The sequence below is a fragment of the Apteryx rowi genome, unplaced genomic scaffold, assembly GCF_003343035.1.
Source record: "Apteryx rowi isolate R43461 unplaced genomic scaffold, aptRow1 scaffold_21, whole genome shotgun sequence".
Classification (NCBI taxonomy): domain Eukaryota; kingdom Metazoa; phylum Chordata; class Aves; order Apterygiformes; family Apterygidae; genus Apteryx; species Apteryx rowi.
Window position 1 is genome coordinate 4,400,677 of NW_020448419.1, and position 18,424 is coordinate 4,419,100.

An 18,424-nucleotide genomic window follows, 5' to 3' on the forward strand; every position below is an offset into this window, starting at 1 on the left:
ATTTTCACTTAACAGCCGTACTCACTAAACTCAACATTTTTGCACTGCATGACAAGCTGCTATTATGGAAAGCAAAATACTCTAATTTGGTACTCTGTGTTAGAGACTCATCATTAGCTGACGTATCACCAAGATTCTTCTGCGTTTTAAAATACACACCATCATTTAGCTCCATTATTCTTGATGTCTTCATATGCTTCATGGTATATGGGAGGATCAATAGATGAAAACATTCTTTTTATTACGTAACTTTAAACAGTCTTCATCTTAACACTTGCAATATTTTTTCACAAATTCCCAACTGATGTCTTATAGCACTGAAACAATCACTTAAAGAGATACAGAAATCTAAATAGCTTCGCATTTTTTACAGTGACAAAATGAAATTTTATACTCTTAAAAATGAGAAAGACTGTGTAAAAAGGCCTGAAAAGTTCTATTTTTAATTACATATTTCAAAACTGAGTTATACAAAACACAATTCCACTATTTATATTCAGTACATATATTAAAAACTTAGGAGACCAGGAAACAAATAAGCAGACTAGCCTGAGAGTAACTCAGTTACTTGCACCTTTGCTTAAGATGACAAAAACATCATTATTTATTTACAAACTGCTGTGTATTCCACAGAAAACAATGAAGTTCCACTGTACAAAAGGCTCCCCCCCCCCCCAAAACGGTCAGTCTGCCATTTCTTTTCAAGTCTTCCATTACCTGCTACCTTAAGATCTTGAGGCTGAATTTTAGTATCTTGCTAAATAAGTTACTTATATGGTTTGAAAATCTTGCAGCAAATTAGAAACAGGAAATGTATATAGTATATGGTGATAAGATCTTCAGACCAAAATTTGAAAATAAGAAAAGTGGCTCAAGGTACTTGCTAAGGAAAGCCTTCACTCACTTTTTACTTACAAAATTAAAATTACCAATGATAAATATCTTGCTGCAATACAATAGTCTGTCTGAATGCATAAAGCTTTTGTTGAGGCTACATAAAATCTAATCCATAACATATATGTTTTCTCATCAACTCAATAAAATTTTCCACATTCCTCTGAAGAGACCAGAGCTAACAGACATTCAACACTTGCATAATACATGGAGAACATCAAGTGGGTCACCTTAAATTCAGCACTAAATATATTGAAAGAGCACATTCAAATCTCCTGCAAGCATGCAAGAAACTCACAATTTTTGAAGTGTCATTCACTAGTCTGAATATACTGCTTGGAATACTCTAAGTCATATGTTACTATGATTTGCTGTATACTTGGCTAATCATTTAGCAGTTTCTAACAAAAAAAAAAAAAGTATTTGAAAAGCCTACAAGACACAGCAGATTAAGAATCAGAAAAGTACTTAATGGCCAACAGTGTCTGATTTAAAATTTGTCTATTGTCCATACTCTGACTGCTCCTAAGTGTATCTTAACATGTTGTATATTACCCTGCTTTCAAGTAAGTAGCTTGCTGTGCAATACAATTCACATAAGAACAGAACTAATTTTGATCTTCAATTATGCATGAAAGATCTAAAATCAGATTGGCTGTCTCCACAGCTACTTGTAAGCCACTACATTTTGCAGCAAAGCAGTCCAGCGTCAGAAAGTCAGTAGCTTTTACTGAAGGCTCTTTAGGGCAGCTCTGTAGAACAGGAGAGCTAAATTGGCTTTGCAAAACCCTCCAATTGAGATTCTGAGTGTTATCATTAATCCCACAGCCACATTTTGAAACTAAATCTGACCAGTTAGAGACAGAAGAAAAACCTGATGGAACAAACCAACAATGTCCATAAACCACGTCTGTAAAAATGTCTCCATCATCATGATTCAGAGAGCAAGCTACAGACTCCAGTGAGCGGCAAAAGGCATCAGCAACCAACCGGTACTGTGTCTGAGAACAATCTATAGCTTTAAAACTGCTAGTCGACAGATTACAACTCTAAAAAACAAAACAGAAAAATCAACAGAAAGTTAGAAAACTCTTACAGAAATAGATAACTTTATCATAAACGCATATAGTACTGTTGCAATTTTTAAACAGATGGTTCACATCAGTCAACTAAAAAAATTATTAATGTGATGGATTTTCCCGATAGTGAAGATTTCTAGACAAGTCAGAGTTGAGTTCTGCATGATTAGCACAAGACAAAAATTCTACACATTTTTATTTTAAGTCAAACACATGAAAAAAATGAACGTTTACTATAATTAATGGATACCTAAAGTGACATTAAGGAGTACAAATACAGTAAAATTAACAGCAGAGAAATCCTGAAACAGAGGTCATTAGCACCGAGTACTTCAAAATATTTGTTTTATACTAGTTGTTAGAGAATAAAAGTGCAACATTTATTAATTTAATCTACAGAAGACAAGTGTTTTAACTGTAACAGTAATTCTACGTAAACCGAGTTCTTGTTTCCTGAGTACGTTAAGCAGCTTTAAATAATCTCACAAGGCCTTACATACCTTGTGTCTTATGTACGAAGCCAAGTGAGTTTCTGTACAGCCACCTCCTAACAGTGCCAAAGGTTCCTTGATAGTTAACTGTAACACACGCTCTGCAGTTTCATAGGCACACTGAAAACCATATGAATTTGTCATTACACATACCATAATAGGCTTTCCTATTAAAAAAAAAAACCTACTGAAACAAAATTTAATTTCTGGGATATACTTTGTAAAGTTGAATTAAGTGCAAACATAGACCTGCTAAGGGATTTCCAAAACATGTTTATTTAATGAAAAAATTGTGTTTATTTGTCCACACTTCTAATTGAAAAGCATAAGTGAAATAGCTATATCTGATTCCTTTCTGCAAAAGGAAATTGTTCATAACATTCAAACAGTAACAATATCACTTTTAGAGCAACTATTCAATGTAGAGCTATGCTTGACTACAGTTGCAGGTGTTGCTGCTGACCTTTTGCTGGGCAATTTTTTCCTCATCCTCTCATAGATCAAGTAATGAGAATGAAAATGTTTCTCCAGCACTGGCCTCAAAAACAGGTGAAAAAAGCTTCTGTCTCTAAATGACTTCCATGATTAGAATAGAGGCATTAAATGAACAAGAGCACTTCAAAGTTCTTGTAATTCCAGAAAGAGGTAGTTTCTGAATTCCTTTTTTGAAGTTGTGTACTTAAATTCTAATTAAGCTCCATTAAGGTACTGAAAACCTCTTTTCTAAACTCACTTTATTTATACTGTTCATTACCCTCTTTCATTTTTTTCCACTGAAAATATGTTTTTTAATGAAATATTTCAGGAAAATTTGCCTACCTTCAACTCATCCCATGTGGTTTCACTTCTGTTACAGAGCATCAAGCTGCAGACAAGTGTGTCATTAGGAATTAGATGCACAAAATGTTTTGAAGCAAAACTCTCAGTGCACACATCCTTCAAACTGCCGTAACAACTGGGAGAGAAAGAATGTATGGAAGCTATAGGCTTTGAACCTGTTCAATTAAAAAAAAGCAGAGAGCAGCATGTATTACTGTCATCAGAATAGTTGTTGTAATGTTGTATTTCACAAAGCATGAACTTATTTTTTTTCTCTTGGATTTTTAAATGATAAATGTTCTTCTAGGTATGTTCAAAGAACACTTCCATCTATAGAGGAAATCCTTAGCAAAAACCAACACAATGTTTTCTAAGTGTAAGATTTAGTGATATTTCATGATAAAAGAAGTAATTTCATTATTCTGATTAGATGGAGTTTAAAAATAATCTACATCTGCCATCCATTTCTATCATTCCTTGAGCAGCAAGCAGTACTCGTGCACTTACGTCATCATTACAGCTGGTCAGCACAAAACTGATCACTTGGGGGGTGGGGAGGGGGGGAAGGTTTTCAAACTAGAAGAGAATGGCAAAAGGTAGGATAAAAACAGAAATAAGAATCCTTACCCTGCAACCACACTAAACTATTTTACTCACTGCATATTTTGTAGGTTTTTATTACGAGACAAACATTAAGAATATTTATCATCTAAAACTCAGTCTTACCTGTCATTTGACTCAGGGGCTCCATCATAGATAGTCCAACTCTGTCTACAGCAACAACATGATTCTCTTTCAGATACTGTTTCAAAGATGGATGGATAACTTTCTGGCACACTACAAGGCCAATCTCATCATTAACCAACTGCCTTCCTACATTAAGTAACTGATCCAGTTCTGACATTTCTAGAGAAATTCCGTGACGGACTGTTATACTTCCTTCTTCAGGGTTGAAAAGGTCTCCTGACATAGACACACAAAAAAGTGCTATCTTGATAACGTTTGAAGGAGTTCTTTTGACAGATAGTGGTTTTGCCAATTGATTTTCTGGTGTTTCTAGCAGTAATCCAGGAAAAACCGTAGAATCCACAACTCTTCTACCTTTCACAGGCACTATTATACACTTTCCTAAAACAGCATTAGTTTCAACATGACATGGAACAGTAAGCAAAAAAGCCTTTACAATCAGTGTAGTGAGATGATCAATTTCTGTTTTACTGAGCATGCAAGCAGGTTTGCTCGTTAATATGCTACGTACCAAACAAAAAAGAGTCTCAAGATTGCTAAAATCCACAGATACTCGACAACCACAGGCCTCAGATTTGAGGTAGTCAGTACATAAGCTCAAAAGATGTTTGCTTATTTTAATAACAGTACAAGACAAGAAGTTTATGTTTTTAAAGTTTTCGATCAAGCTACAGCAAAGAATGGCAGTAAATAAGCCACAGTCACTGACACGGGATATATGATTCTGTACAGAGGCTGTCAAAACCTTTAATACAGGATGACTGACAGAAAGACAACGGAGTACAGCTGAAGATCGTGAAGTTGTACAAACATAGCCTCCCATACCGTTGTGGAGCTGTTTAAGCCTACCAGCAGGACCATAGCAAGATTTCAACACACCACTTAGCACAGACAGTGACTGATGAACTATATCTTTAGTTAAAGGTTCACTAATATATAATGAAGGCTTTTTAGCTTCAACACGAGACATTTTCAAAATAAGATTTCAATTCTGGCCAATGAAACACCAGATTTCATTTTCACTTGAATCTCAAATTCATAGCACTTCTAAAATTTAAAATGGTACATTTTTATTCTTTACAGCCAAGGATTACTATTTGAAATGTAATACAGCACATACAGTACAACAACTACATTCATTTAGGTGCTCGCCACAAATCTTTTAAAATCTGGCTTAAATACTATTGTGGTAATGACAGCAGAAAGCTATTTCATTCACGACGATCTTTTTTAATTTCTGAATGTGACTGAACAGATTTTTTTGCAACTAAGTTTACAAGCATACTACCAACATGGACACCTATGAGCGACAGTCCTGCCACAAGCAGAAAGTTCTTCCTACTCCAGCTAGTTTTCATCTTGTCTTTTTGCAGCACTCAAAGCTGAAAAGCTTCAGAGCTAATTATACCTAAAACAAACATAACATGAAAATATTAGTGCAATCTTACAACAATATTGTATAGCCTGAACTGTTATTCTATTTTTCAAGAAAAACTCACATACGGGCTAACAAATAGCAAACTACAGTGCTATTTAATTGAAAAAACCTACTAATACCATATATAATACAAGCAGCTGGTACACAAATTATGCATTTCTGTCAATTAAAATATTTAATTCTGACCTCCAGTTTGTATACTGTCTTACCTGTAGGCCTGTAAACAGCAGGCCACTATAAACTGCAGTGAATTATATGAAAACGTTAAGGTTATAGTGTTGTTAAGCTCTTTATATTGTAGAACAAAAGAACTAAATACTCAGCACTGCTTCCCAGGGAACAACTTTAGAAACAAAAGCTCTTAATGTTCAAACAACTTTAAAAACTCTTTGCCTCTGAAAGAAGGGTTTCTTACTTGAAAACTTCTAGCATATATAAGTTTTCTCAGCCCTCTTTTAAAGACTTCAGAATTTAAAGGGATGTTTTAAATTAAAAAGTACTATCTTTAACTATGTTGTAACCGTCTGTCCCTTTGGTATCCAGTAGTTTTCACTACCGAGATCCTGTTCTATATGACTGTCAAGCTGTCAAGGGTTTGGACATGTCAAGGTAATTGCTTAAAAAAACAAAAACAACAACAACAACAAAAAAACCCCCACACCTGCTTTATTATAGTACCAGCCAAAGTGTCGTTACATTCCTGTAGCAGTTCTAAGATCCAGCATTTCAGGATGAATGAGGAAAGACAAGTGATGCCTTTTCAAAAATAAAGAATGTCCACCAGTCTAACAACACTGACAACTTGCATATTGGAAACACTAAAAAATAAACGTAACACTAAGATCTTTATTATTTTAGTCAAACACCAAAATGGACTTGTAGTACGATGATATACCATTCTAGTACTTTTTAAAGCATGAAGTGCAGCATGAGTAGACTGCATGCTAGGATTTTGTAAAATTTCACTCTGACCACTGCTTGCAATGGTACAGAAAAATGTTACTGTACAACAGTAAATGTCTTCGATGGTATGTAAAATGCCACTTAATCAGTATGTTCAAAGAGATCCTGAATATCTTTAACCCTTAATGGTTAAATATAAATATTGAATGAGCCAAATAGAAAACTTAAGGGACAACTGCTGGTGCTTAAGAATTTTATAATTATTAAGTGAGAAAAAAAAGCATGATACCCTACTCAATGAGAAGAGCTAAGCTGTAGAAAGAAATAATTCCATGAAATTAATCCTGAACCTATTTGAATCCATGTGGTAGTTGTAATGCACTCTTCAAGCATTACCAAGTCAAGAGTTTGCAGCACATACTGGTGCTTATAATTGAAGGTCACTTGTAACTGTTCTCAAGAACAAAAGAGCCTTCAACTTTGTACTGAAGATACTAAAACAGAACTACTTATTTCTATTAATACGTTTATGTGTAGTCACTACAGTATTTAAGCCTCTCTAATACGTAATAGTCTTGCCTTTTCTGAAATAGTATTGGCTATTGCTACTATAACAACATAGACTATACTACTATGTGAAGTCACAGTTATTTCTGGGCTCTTTTGCTCTGCAACAATGCCCTTTCAGGCCCAAGTCAGTTACAAGAATCTGACTATTGCCAAGTTGTTAGGTTTTGTATGTTCTTAAACAACTTTAAGACGTATAATAACATAACTTAATTGATTCTATCACACAGGATTTAGTAGTAATTTTTGAGAAGATGGATGATGTATTTTGGGGTCTATACAACTATCTGGTTAAATAAGTTTCAAAAAAGAATACACGTCTGGAAGACTAAGACTAGAGTAGCAAGACTGCATCTGTCAGAAAATTCTGATTTAACTGACTCATCTACTCTCTCAAAGACACATATACAACTAATTAGGAAACTTACCCATAACACATAGCACTACTGCTGCTTTTCTTTATTTTTGTGTTCATTTCGCATCATGTAAGCCACAATCCCAGGTTCTGGAACAAAGTTCTCCTCTGTCTTCACTTGGAAGATAGGACTGGACTTGATGTGAAACCACCCCCAGTGCACCAGCCCAAGGCTAGGTCCCATAACAATCAGAACTTTGTAGTTCTTCCAGAAGGTTTTAAGACCCATTGTAAACTGGCATCTACCTAGATAAAGATAATTTATTATTTAAAATATATCCTAAAAATCCTTTGATCCGCTATTATAATAGCACAGAACAGATAAAACTGAATGTTAATATTGTTAATTATTGTGCAGCAAGTGATTAAAACACAAAATGACAAAATAAAGCCTTACGTTGTGAACTTCAAAACAAGGGCTTTAAAAAAAAAATTCAGATATCTTAAAATGTTAGTTGCTATATCTGAGGGGCAGTCATGCCCAATTATCTTACTTCTTTATCCTTGTTTTTTAGAAGTTACTACAACATCAGTTCAAAAGTAATAAATTCTCCCTCATCTAAAAAGTAGGAATACACAAGATCCTACTTTCCACAGATTTTCGTTAAGAAGTACCTACTATTACAGAAAAAAAAAAAAAGTGCATGCTCAGATTTTGTATCAAAATAACTACTTCCTTTAACGGTTACAAGGGTACAAGCCGCAGAGCGGATGTTCTCAACCAGTTTGAATCCATTCGCTTCTTCACAGGGGTAAGGTAGGACGCTATGACGGGAGGCTACCGGGTCCGCCTCCGCCACGCCACGGAGGTTGCACCGCTTTACGCCACTTGGTGCATAGAACAAAGTGGACTCGGCAAATACACGCTTGTGCGGCACGCGCGACTAGCAAGGCGGCAGCGGGCGGCGGCGCAGCCCGGAGCAGAAGGGGCCCTACCCCGCGCTTGCGGGGCCGGGACGGGCGGGCCGCGGGTGACCGGCCCCCAGGGTGGCACGTCCGCCACCGACCCCCGCGGCACCTAAAGCCCACCCGTGCCGGAGCGGCCTGGCGCCACGAACTCTTGTCGGGGCAGCGGCGCCCCCGGGCAAGGGGCGGCTCGGGGCTAACGGCGAAACCGAGGGCGAAGGGACGGGGACGTTTCGGTACTCCCGGGGCTCGGCGGCCGGGCCGCGGGCCAGTCCCGGCTCCGGCGGGCCGTGCACCGCAGGCTTCACCCCCTCTCCTGAGAGCGAGGGGCTGCGGGCGGGGAGGGCGCTCCCCCGCCCTGTCCCCGGAGCTCTCCTGGCGCTCACCTCGGCTCCGGCGGCAGCCGGCCCGCAGCCCCTCGCGGGCGAGGAGGGCACGCAGCGGCTTCAGCAAGGGCACGGGCGCCCGCCGCGAGCAGCGCTCCGCCCGCCCGCCTGCCGCCTCAGCGGCGCAGCGCCTGAGCGGGCCGACCCCCAGGGCCGCGCGCCCCCCGACGCGTTTAAACCCCAACGGCAGCGAGGCCTCCGCGAGCCACGGAAACGTCTCCTTGCGCTCCCCCCTCCCCTCACGTCAGGGTGGTTGAGGCTAACGCCGGCGCCGTACTGTCCCTCTCACCCGCCATTGGCCAGGCCCGGCTCACGTGGCAGCGAAGGGCATTTGCCCTTCTTTTTAAAAAAAAAAAAAAAAAAAAAAAAAAAGCTCAGCAAGCAACTGTCCCGCCAGCCATTTTGAGTTTGGGCAAAGTTGGGTAGGTAGCGGCTACAGCCGGCGGCCATTTTGGATAGGGGAGAAGAAGCTTGCAGCCATCTTTGTTGGGGGCAGAGCAGCCGTTGGAGGCGTTGGTGGCACGCGCGACGTGGGGAGGAGGTACGATGTGAGTATGGAGCGGCCGCCCAGCGGCGCTCGCTTGTCCCTTCGCCCGGGGAGGCCGCTTGTAGGGAGCGGCCGCCCCTGGGCTTCAGTCTCGCTTTTCTCTCGAAATAAACGGGCTAGGTGATGTTCTATCTGTTGGGATAACTGCTGTGGCGAGGGCGCTGCCCGGCTCCCTCCGGATTTGCCTCAGGCACCGCCTCAGGCTGGTACCCATTCTTGCTACGCCCCCCTCCAAGCCCTCCCCCCCCAGCATGCCCCCTCCCTGCCTGGCTGCGTACGCTGTTGCTGCTGCCGCCGCCTCTCCCCCGCCGGCGTGGCAGCCACATCCACTTCTGCCGTTTTCAAAATACATCCCTCTAGATCATCAGCCATCAGGCTTAAAATAATAATAATAATAAAAAAAATCTGATCTTCCTTTCCTGCATAACTCACAATCACAGTGCAGTCACTGTGCATTACTCATTCACCTGAGTCTTCCTCCAGGTAGACAGTATACCCTGACAAAAAAAAAAAAAAAAAGAACCCCAAACCCAACGCCCCCAAACCCTTTATTGCCAGTTGCTTGGCCTCTTCTCAAAATTACTCTTACCTCCGCTCTTGTTCTATTCTTCACCTTTTCTTTACTCACTCCCTTTTCCTCCTTCCCTCTGCTCCTGGAGTCACTGCCAGGAATATCTTCTATCATATTAATGCGTTTATTGCATGGTCTTATTTCCTGGAAGGGGAAAAAATTGATCATATTTATTGCCCTGCAGCACTTTGTTGTGAAAAACTGTCACCTGTGACTGTGAGCCACATGGTGGTGTCTTTCAACAAGCGGTAGTAAAGCTTTTGCATTTTATGCATAGTTGCAAAGTTTACAACAAAAAGATGGCACATTTTTGATGTATAGTCTCTATGCAGAAAGGAGCATAACAAAAAATTCTAAGTTTCCTAGAACAGTTGGGATTTAGCATTCCGTAATGTAAAACAAAATAAGCAACAACTGTCTGTAAGGGGCATGTTGTTTCTCAGAGTTTCTCATTTCTGTTTGTCTCTGCAGTTGCATGGTGAAAGCAGATTTTTGCTACTGTGCTGTTGAACTTTTAAAAATGCATTAGCAATTTTTGAATGAGGAAGTTTAGATAACAACAAGGTAAAAATATGTAAACCTGTTGGAAGAGTAGCTTCCAAAGGTTAAGCAGACAAATTGGGAGGAGTGGGCCTGAAAAATCACAAGATAGTAAAGCCTGAAAAGTCTTATATGTCCTTCCAGAACTAGAAATAATTTACCAAATATGAGTTTTGCTGAGTGTTGCACTTTACTAAACACTGATGTTCCTGTGATTAGAAAAAGAATTTTAGTGCATGCATTAGGAACTGGATGAAGGAATGGATTCAGAACTTAATGTTCCTGGGAGCCTTGACTTATGAAGTGCTGGCTCACTATAAAATAATAAGATAGGGGGTGGGGGTGAGGATTTGAATTAAAAAGAAGAAAAGATTCCATACATAAGAGCCATATCCCAAGTTTTCCTTGCCATTGCTAGGTAAACATTTTGGTCTCTAAACCATGGAGCGCGATTTTCTTTTCACCTTTTCCCTATAAATCTCGTGTCCCTTTCCGCATGTTGGCTGAGCTTCAAGAGGAGGCATGGAGAAGTGTCTGCCACAACCTAACTTATATCTGTATGCTTAAGAAAAGGGGTTTGAGACACTGCATTTCATGCACAAGAGCTGTAATTATGCTAGAAGAACATTCACAGGTACCTGGCTTCCATAAAGGACTCTGGGCCCTGAATTAGGAGTGGACAGGGTTTGACTTAAATACCTAAGGTCTGGAGAATTCGGAAAAAAATCTGTATTACATTGTGATATTTATTTTTGACTCTTCTATAAAAATTGTTAATAATGGCTCGTCTTAGTGAGTTCTTCAATTAGTGTTTGAGGTTTTGGTTTTGCCTTTTTCAGGTGCCTGATTCTCCCTGTACGTAAAGACACCCAAAAATGGGCAAATGTGAAACGTTTGCAACAGTGCTACCAAAGTGTTAGAAGCTGCCATAACTTTGCAGGGGGGTGTGTGTGGCTGAAGTTTTCAGTTCCTGATTCCCAGTGAGTTCCAGATTCCCTCAGCACTGGAAGCTGCTTCTTTGCAAAGGTAAAATACTGATAATCAGCTGATAAAAAACAAACAAACAAAACCACTTTAGCTGTCTAAAAGGCCGTATATCCTGACTTCTGCTGAGTTTCTGCCATTCCACTTAATCTCAAATTTAGGAAGGAAAGACTGTGTCATTTTTGAAACATGCCTGACTCTTGCTAAAAGGAAACCTAGGTGTTTAATCCTAGATTTTGCTTTCTTGTACAGGTTTGCCGTCAGAAATTTGGGTGTTGAAATACCATGTCTAGACTTTTTTCTTTTTTTTTTTTAATATGACTAATTTCTGAGAAGAGTTTTTCTATCTTTTTTGCTTATCTCCACATTTCCTTATGCTCAAGTTACTTTACAGGTTTAGATTAGTTTATGACAGATATGGTATTTCAGGAAACAGATTTTTGTCACCAAACAGTAGCAGTTGTAGTAGTTCCCTACGTTTCGTGTTTTTTGCAACACAGAAAATGTCAAAGCTAAGTGTTTGGTGGGTTGCTGGCTTCTTTTCTTGTAAAATTGATAGGTGGGTGGTTTTCTCATTCCCTGTTCTTTCAGTATTAGGTATCTTTTTCATCTCTGAATTTCTGATCTTTTTGCATCTCTGACAGATCTGTGATTTTCCTGATGGATGCATTAGACATATTCTTTTTGTTCTTTTACAGATTTGTTTACAGTTTTTATGTCTTCTGCATTTCCTTTATCTTGTCTGTACTGCCAGTGAAGAGGCAGAAAATCAGCTTACTCTCATGCAGTGGAAATTGAATCAAAGATAACTTCCCTTGCACATCTTTTTGTCTTCCATAGTTTCATAAATTGGATTTGGAGAGTAATTTTTGTCTGCCAAAGCTCCTTGTCACTGCAGTAGTAGTGTATTTGTTGCAATAGTAGTGTTCTGAGTGGCAAATTGTTAGGCTAAAAAGGCCTTGTGATGCCAGAATAATATCAGCTGGTTCATCTTCATGTTTTGTCTGTTTTTAAGTGGGACATGAGCATGCGGTGGAGAGATAATGTTCTGGCATGTTTTGTTGCAACTCTTACTTGTATCATTACTACTGTAAGAATTGGTGATAAAACATTAACAGTCCAAACATTGTCCTTGAGTTCACAAGCCTGCAGAAACCTTGTGAGTCATATGCTTCTGGGAACATAGGAGCTTACCTAGGTTGTATGTCATTTTCTGAGCTGCATATGGCAAATTACCTCTCATGCTTTCATTTGGAGCCTTCTACTTACCATATGCCCAGGTACAGGTCATTCAGTGTAAGCATTAGGTTTGTTTAATATTACTGGTGCTGTTGCAGGAGCTCTTAGTTGATGGTGTGCTCCACAGCAAATTGAGTATTTGTTGTTATTTCTCTGCCACTGTTTTTCCTTTGGTTCTTTTTGGTGTGTGTGGGGGAAGCTAGGGATCATTAGTAAAGCTCTGATACTAAATTTTTTAATAAAATAAAATAAAAAACACAAACTCTGAAATGCTGCTGTGAATTTGGAAACAAGATTTATTTATTTTTCTAAGAGAATCTGAAGAGTCACGCTTACCTAGGTTTTGTAGTGTTTTGACAGGTGTTTTATTTGGTTTTCACTTTCGCATGATGGGGAGGATACACCTTCCGTGGAGTTCTTGAATGCTAATAATATGATGTTATACACCATTAAAAGAAACTGAGAAGTGCAGTTGTTTTTCACTTTGCCGGCTGCTATTTTCTTTTAGCATCTATTCCAACCTAGTTCTAGCAGCTGCTGTTTCAAGCTTTACTAGGTTTTTATCTCTTACTAAGATTCTTATAGTAGTTCTAATATGTTACTTATGTGGAGTACCACTACCAGCATGAATTGAAACAGAGCAAATGATGTGATATTCCAAGTGGTCCAGACCACTGTTCCCTACTTTGTGTTTCTGGAAATTGTTATCAGTAAAGTTGACAGAATTTACTCCAATAACAAAGTTTCTAGGACTATTATGTGCAAGGGAGAATGGTAGTTCATGTGGCAGAAAGCATGGCACAGCATCCCAGCTTCTATCTGCACTGCTGTTATTTGAAAACTTGATTTGCTTTGTATTACTTTCGGCTTACTATTACTGTGTAGCTGATGAGATACAATAGATATGAATCCTTTACTTTTGAGCTTTTCGGAACATAGTGGAAACATTCATTTTTATTAATTAACTTTCATTTTCAGTAGTTACTTGTAGAGTAATTCACAGTTCAAAATCATTTGTATTTGGTTACAGTAATACGCTTTGTTATATAAAAGAGACAGATAAGTTAGTTTACTTCTCACTGTGATCTTTTTACTATTTCTGTTTCTTACTGCTTGGATATTGATGTTATATACAGGCAAATCATTGAAATCATTGGGGATTTTCTTTGAGCCAGGTTATGGGATTGTGCTCTTGCTGCTTTCTCATTTTCATGTAGTTGTTTTCAGATGTCATGTCTCAACACTTGGGTATTTGGAATGGGAAAAACTGCCCAGAAGTAGTTATTTAGTTCAAAACTATTGCTGTTCAATTTTAAGATCAAAATTATCTCTGCTATGCTATGCAGTTCTTCAGTGGTTCTTTATCCTGTTTTGCGATTTTTTGAAGTTAACTAAGGATAACAACTGCATTTTGAAATACATAAGTGTAGTTCATGATAGAGACCTCACTGACCGACTCGTGTTCTGAAATTTTGACAGCCCCGTCACAGTGGTTTGCAATAACTTGAAGTATGCAGTGACAAACTGGTATATGTTTCTCCATTTGTATTCTTTTTCTGTACTATCTCTTGCAAAATTGACCAGACTTCTCTAGCTTGTTAAGAGACTAATTCTTTAGGAAGCTTTGGAATGTAAAAGGCAACTCTGTTCTCCATGTGCTTTTTGTTACAGTTCGTATATTACAGGCAGCAGCTATAGGAGCTTGCCTGTTGCCTTGGTTTTGAAACTTGAGCTATGTGTTTGGGTACTCACTCTTCTGCCAGCATACTGAGACCCTTGTTCACCTGGTTTTCTCTCTGTTCTAGGTCCCTTCCTTGTCTGTTGCCTTTGGTCCTATCCTGTGTGAAAATAGTATTCATCTTAACCTTTTATTCCCTATTTTTCAAAGGTATAAATATGGTGCAGTCAGACCCATTCCATGTCTCTTCTGAACCCTAACACTGTGGGGTTAGCTGGAAAGATTTTTACCTATTTTTCCTGCCCAACACCTTATGTTATTTTTTTGACAAATGAATGTTTAGCTCCCATTAATGTGGAGAAAGATGATCTTTCCCTAGTAGTTTCAGTGCTGTGTCCCTAACTGTGTTGTAAGTTGGGAAAAAGGTAATTAAAAAACTGAAATCTGTTTGGAAGGTGACTAGAGCTATGGTGTTTGAATTGCAAGCCTACTTAAAACTTGTGGTGATTTGAGGGAGATAGTGTTTTTCTAAAAAAAAGTTCTTAGTGATTAACAATATTAATGAAACCTGTAAATCTAACTGTCCACTGGAGAGTAGAACAGATTTCAAGATCCAGGAATTATGTTAATTGTGGAGTTTCTTAATAGTAGGAGTTTCTGGAACTTTCCTCTCACACCCAAGGAAGGGCATGTTTAGCTTTTAGTGTGAATGAACTCTTCTTAAGCTAATTGGAGTGGCCTGAGGCAGGGCCAGGATCTGTGCAGCTGGGTGCGCCTCAGTCAATAACCCAAATTAAGCAATCTAAACACTGTTTGCAATAAGCAGGAGAAGGGGATGTCTGAAGTTTGTTTTTCTTTTGTGCAGAGAATAATGCTTGGGTCACTTTTCTCTTATATGTATAATAGTATAAAATTAAAATAAATATCTATATCTATATAAAAATATATATGCATATACTACGTAGATTTTCTGTCAGAAATCTGACCAGAAGCTATAGTTTCAAAAAAAACCCAAAAACCTCAACCCCCCCAAACCGTGCTTTGTTTTTGAACTTTTTCAAGCTTTGATGCAGCTGATTATCAGAACTGCAAGTAGGGAATGGATTTCTTAATTCTAAAATTTGCTTACTGCTGCTTGATGTTGCTAAGTTCCTGTTAAGAGAGCATGATGGAGGACATTATTTCTATAGGGCTACTGAGTGAAATGCAATAGGATGTATACAGGCTGCCATAGGCTCCCTAGCTTAGTAAGAATGGAGTTTCCATGAGGTAGGAGGGAATGAGCTTCACTGAGAAAGAAAGGTTTGAGGACTCTGTTGAAAAGAGCAAGTATTATTTCATATGTTAATTTTTTTTTTAAACAAGTAGCTCCAGGAATTTGGGGATTTTTTTTTTCTTTTAATGTGTGTGTGTGTGCATGCGTGTTTTTCCCTCTTTTCTTCGTCGTTCTTTCTTCCTCTGAGCTATGCAAAGGAATTTTAACTGAAAGCTATTACTTTGAAAGGGAAACTAGGCCAGGACCATACAGGTGGGGGCCAGAGGATGAGACAGTAGTCGAGGTAATATTCCAAGTTCAGTTTGCTGCTCTCCCAAAGGCTTCTTGTGGATAAGTAAGGTGAGTTTGTCTGTGTCTTGGTACTGGTCTGAAAAATAGTTCTATATTCAATTTCAGGTGTTGGATACTCAGTGCCTGAATGGTAATGAAGCTCATTAAAAGAAAACAAGATAGATTGCTATGTAATTCTCTTTTATATAAGAGTTTTCCTTGGATTTCTTGAAGGCAGAGTAGAGGATTTGAAAAGCAGCAGTATTGACCAAATCAGCTAGGTTTTTTAGTGTTGACTAGATCAAAATAATCCTTGTCATTTGGCATAGAGATCTGAGTTCTTTCTAGTGCTGATCATTTTTAATTCATATTTTTATAGGACCAGTTTACATTGAACTATCATGGCATCCAGCAAATTTGTCATTAAGGTAAGTAGAATTTCATAGCTTTCATTTAAAAAAAATCCTGATAATCCGTAATACCGAGTAGAGTATGTGTATGTTGAATTTTAACAGTTAATGAAGAAGAGATGCATCCTTCAGGCCTCTGGTCATGGTAGCATATTTTGTTTCAGTTTTCCTCTCTCTTGGGAAGCAAACTCCTTCAAGCACTGCTATATCATGGCAGAGTGTGTCTGGGATCCTTTTAGCTGAAGATTAAATAGTCACATATACCTAATAGTGATTAGTTGTATAGTTAGAATTAGAAATTGCATGAATTCTCAGTAAAACAGCATTGGCTTACCTGAAATGAAATTTAGTGTTGATTCTTCTTTTACTGTAATTTTGTGATATTATTCATGTGCTTGCCAGATAATCTAAGAGTTCCTGGTTTAAAGGGTAATAATATTCTTAAACTCTTTATCACTCTTGACTCTTCGTTTGCATCTTAGTTTGCCTTTTTTCCCGTTTTCAGGTATTAGACATCTTATAAACATCCAGTAAAATGCTTTTGAAGTTTATTTTGCAAACAGTCTCTAACATTTGGATATATATCTGAAGAGTAATGCTTTTCAAAACATTCTGTAATAAACATTCTGCCTTAACTAGTTCGGCTCGCTAGTAACTAAACCACGCAGAAGAAAAACCTATTGATTGTCCAGTAAAAATTGTGCAACCTTCTCTTTTGGACCCTCTTTCCTGTTTCTGTTTGTCTGTTTGGGGTAGTGCAATGCATGCGTTTCTGCATGATTAGAGCAATATGTTACTCTTGGAAATGGTTTTCCCAAGAATTTTCTTCACAGAAGAGACTGCGTTTCCTTTGTGGATAAGCTTTTGTTTGTTTGTTTTTGCTTTTTTGGAGGTTAGCTACAAAAGTTTTCCTGGTTGTTCAAGCTGTGGAAACTTGGTTTTGTGGGTAACTAACCTGTTCGAAAAGCAGACCGAACAGTTAATTCTCTGTGGTATGGAGTAAAATCTGTGTTCTTTGCAGGAAAAACCACTCATTTAGTGGGACGTTTGCTCAAATCTTTTTTTCTTACACTTTAACTTGATTGTAAAACTTAAATTGATGGTATTATGTCTAATTCTTAGAGATCTCCTTGCCTGAGATACTATTCACTGCTCCTCAACTGATACAGGAGGAGTTAGAAGGGATACATTTGATTTTGAGCATACTTTAGCTGATATTCTGACTCTGTCTGCTACTACCCTGTGGTAACAGGATCTGAGGGTGAAGCCATTATCTTTCTCAGCTGAGATCTCTTGATATCATCAACATGAATGCAAGTGCCAAAGAAAGCAAGGGGTGTGAGTTGAAATGTCTTTGCTAGATTAAAATGTCCTAAGATCTTTGATTACTGATCTACATTATTGTTATTTTGCTAATCCAGCATAGGCACTGTACCTTTACCCAGTATGTACTCTGGCAATTGCTGAGTAGTTTGACATCATTATCTGAGCAAATGGATGGTTTCTCATTGAGCTTGTATTTGTAGCTAGCCGATATCATAGATAGAACCTCTGAGAGTGTCAGTGAGCTATGACATACTTATTTTCCTCCTGGTAGCACTGGAAAAATGAGGGCAAATTTTTGCATATACAGAATGCTGAAAATTAGCTCATATTGAGTTTACGTTGCCTATTTGATATCCTCTAGTCAAGGCAAATATGTGAAAATCTAATTGTTGGAATTTCTTTGTGCAGAAAGATGCATAACAGTTTAATTCTTAGATCTGGGATTTTGTGTGTGTGTGGGGGGCTGCTTCTTTATATTCACTGGATTTATATTTAATGTGAATATTCCCTTTTTAAAGACTGTTCAACTTTCATATTTTTCAAGGAAGATTCCTCTGCAAAAGGCTCTCCATTAAAGAGCAGAAAATGTTCTCACTCCTCTCCACAGGGAAAGTATAAAAGATACTATGTTCTTACTTTTTAGGTTCCTCATCTCTTTGAAATTGATAGAGGTATTTTGATGGTTTTGAAAATGTTTCATGCATGTGTCATCTTCTGTACTCTCCTTTTAAGTTTCTGTCTTTGGAAGTGTGTGTGTATATATATAAATAAAATATATATGTGTGTATGTTAATGTTTTTGGTAAGACCCTGAAGAGTACAGCTTATTCATCTTTCATGTCCTAGCAGACTCAAACATAATTTAAGAGAAAAACACCTATAATGTGTTTAATGGCTTTGCTTCTTAACCACGTGTTTTATAAACGTGTTGCTTCAATG

The 18,424-nt window shown here is 38.3% G+C and overlaps 2 protein-coding genes across 19 annotated transcripts in view; one reads left to right on the forward strand and one right to left on the reverse strand.

Annotated features, from left to right (window-relative positions):
• Nucleotides 1-417: 417 nt before the first annotated feature.
• MKKS (McKusick-Kaufman syndrome) lies at nucleotides 418-8,953 on the reverse strand. Of its 3 annotated transcripts, none has more exons than XM_026064183.1 (6): nucleotides 8,935-8,953; nucleotides 7,367-7,599; nucleotides 4,010-5,438; nucleotides 3,284-3,459; nucleotides 2,474-2,584; nucleotides 418-1,943 (listed from the first exon to the last, which is right to left on the reverse strand). In XM_026064183.1, the coding sequence occupies exons 3-6, from the start codon at nucleotides 4,998-5,000 to the stop codon at nucleotides 1,503-1,505; spliced, it is 1,719 nt and encodes a 572-aa protein (XP_025919968.1). In that variant the 5' UTR covers nucleotides 5,001-5,438; nucleotides 7,367-7,599; nucleotides 8,935-8,953; the 3' UTR covers nucleotides 418-1,502. The 3 variants fall into 3 exon arrangements, with proteins under 3 accessions (XP_025919968.1, XP_025919967.1, XP_025919966.1); XM_026064182.1 differs by lacking the exon at nucleotides 8,935-8,953 and adding an exon at nucleotides 8,646-8,906 and having other exon boundaries at nucleotides 7,367-7,595; XM_026064181.1 differs by lacking the exon at nucleotides 8,935-8,953 and adding an exon at nucleotides 8,646-8,906.
• SLX4IP (SLX4 interacting protein) overlaps nucleotides 7,608-18,424 on the forward strand; it is a 105,662-nt gene continuing 94,845 nt past the window's right edge. For 8 of the 16 annotated variants that reach the window (XR_003253254.1, XR_003253252.1, XR_003253253.1 and 5 more), the window contains exons 1-2: nucleotides 9,018-9,193; nucleotides 11,143-11,329. Coding sequence is in view for 4 of the 16 variants with exons in the window: in XM_026064191.1 (XP_025919976.1) it covers nucleotides 16,152-16,178 (27 nt within the window). In the remaining 12 variants the exon portion in view is untranslated. Of the gene's footprint in view, nucleotides 8,106-9,017; nucleotides 9,194-11,142; nucleotides 11,330-15,714; nucleotides 15,820-16,129; nucleotides 16,179-18,424 lie in introns of those variants that run through there. The other 8 variants (XM_026064191.1, XM_026064197.1, XM_026064195.1 and 5 more) reach the window with 6 other exon arrangements.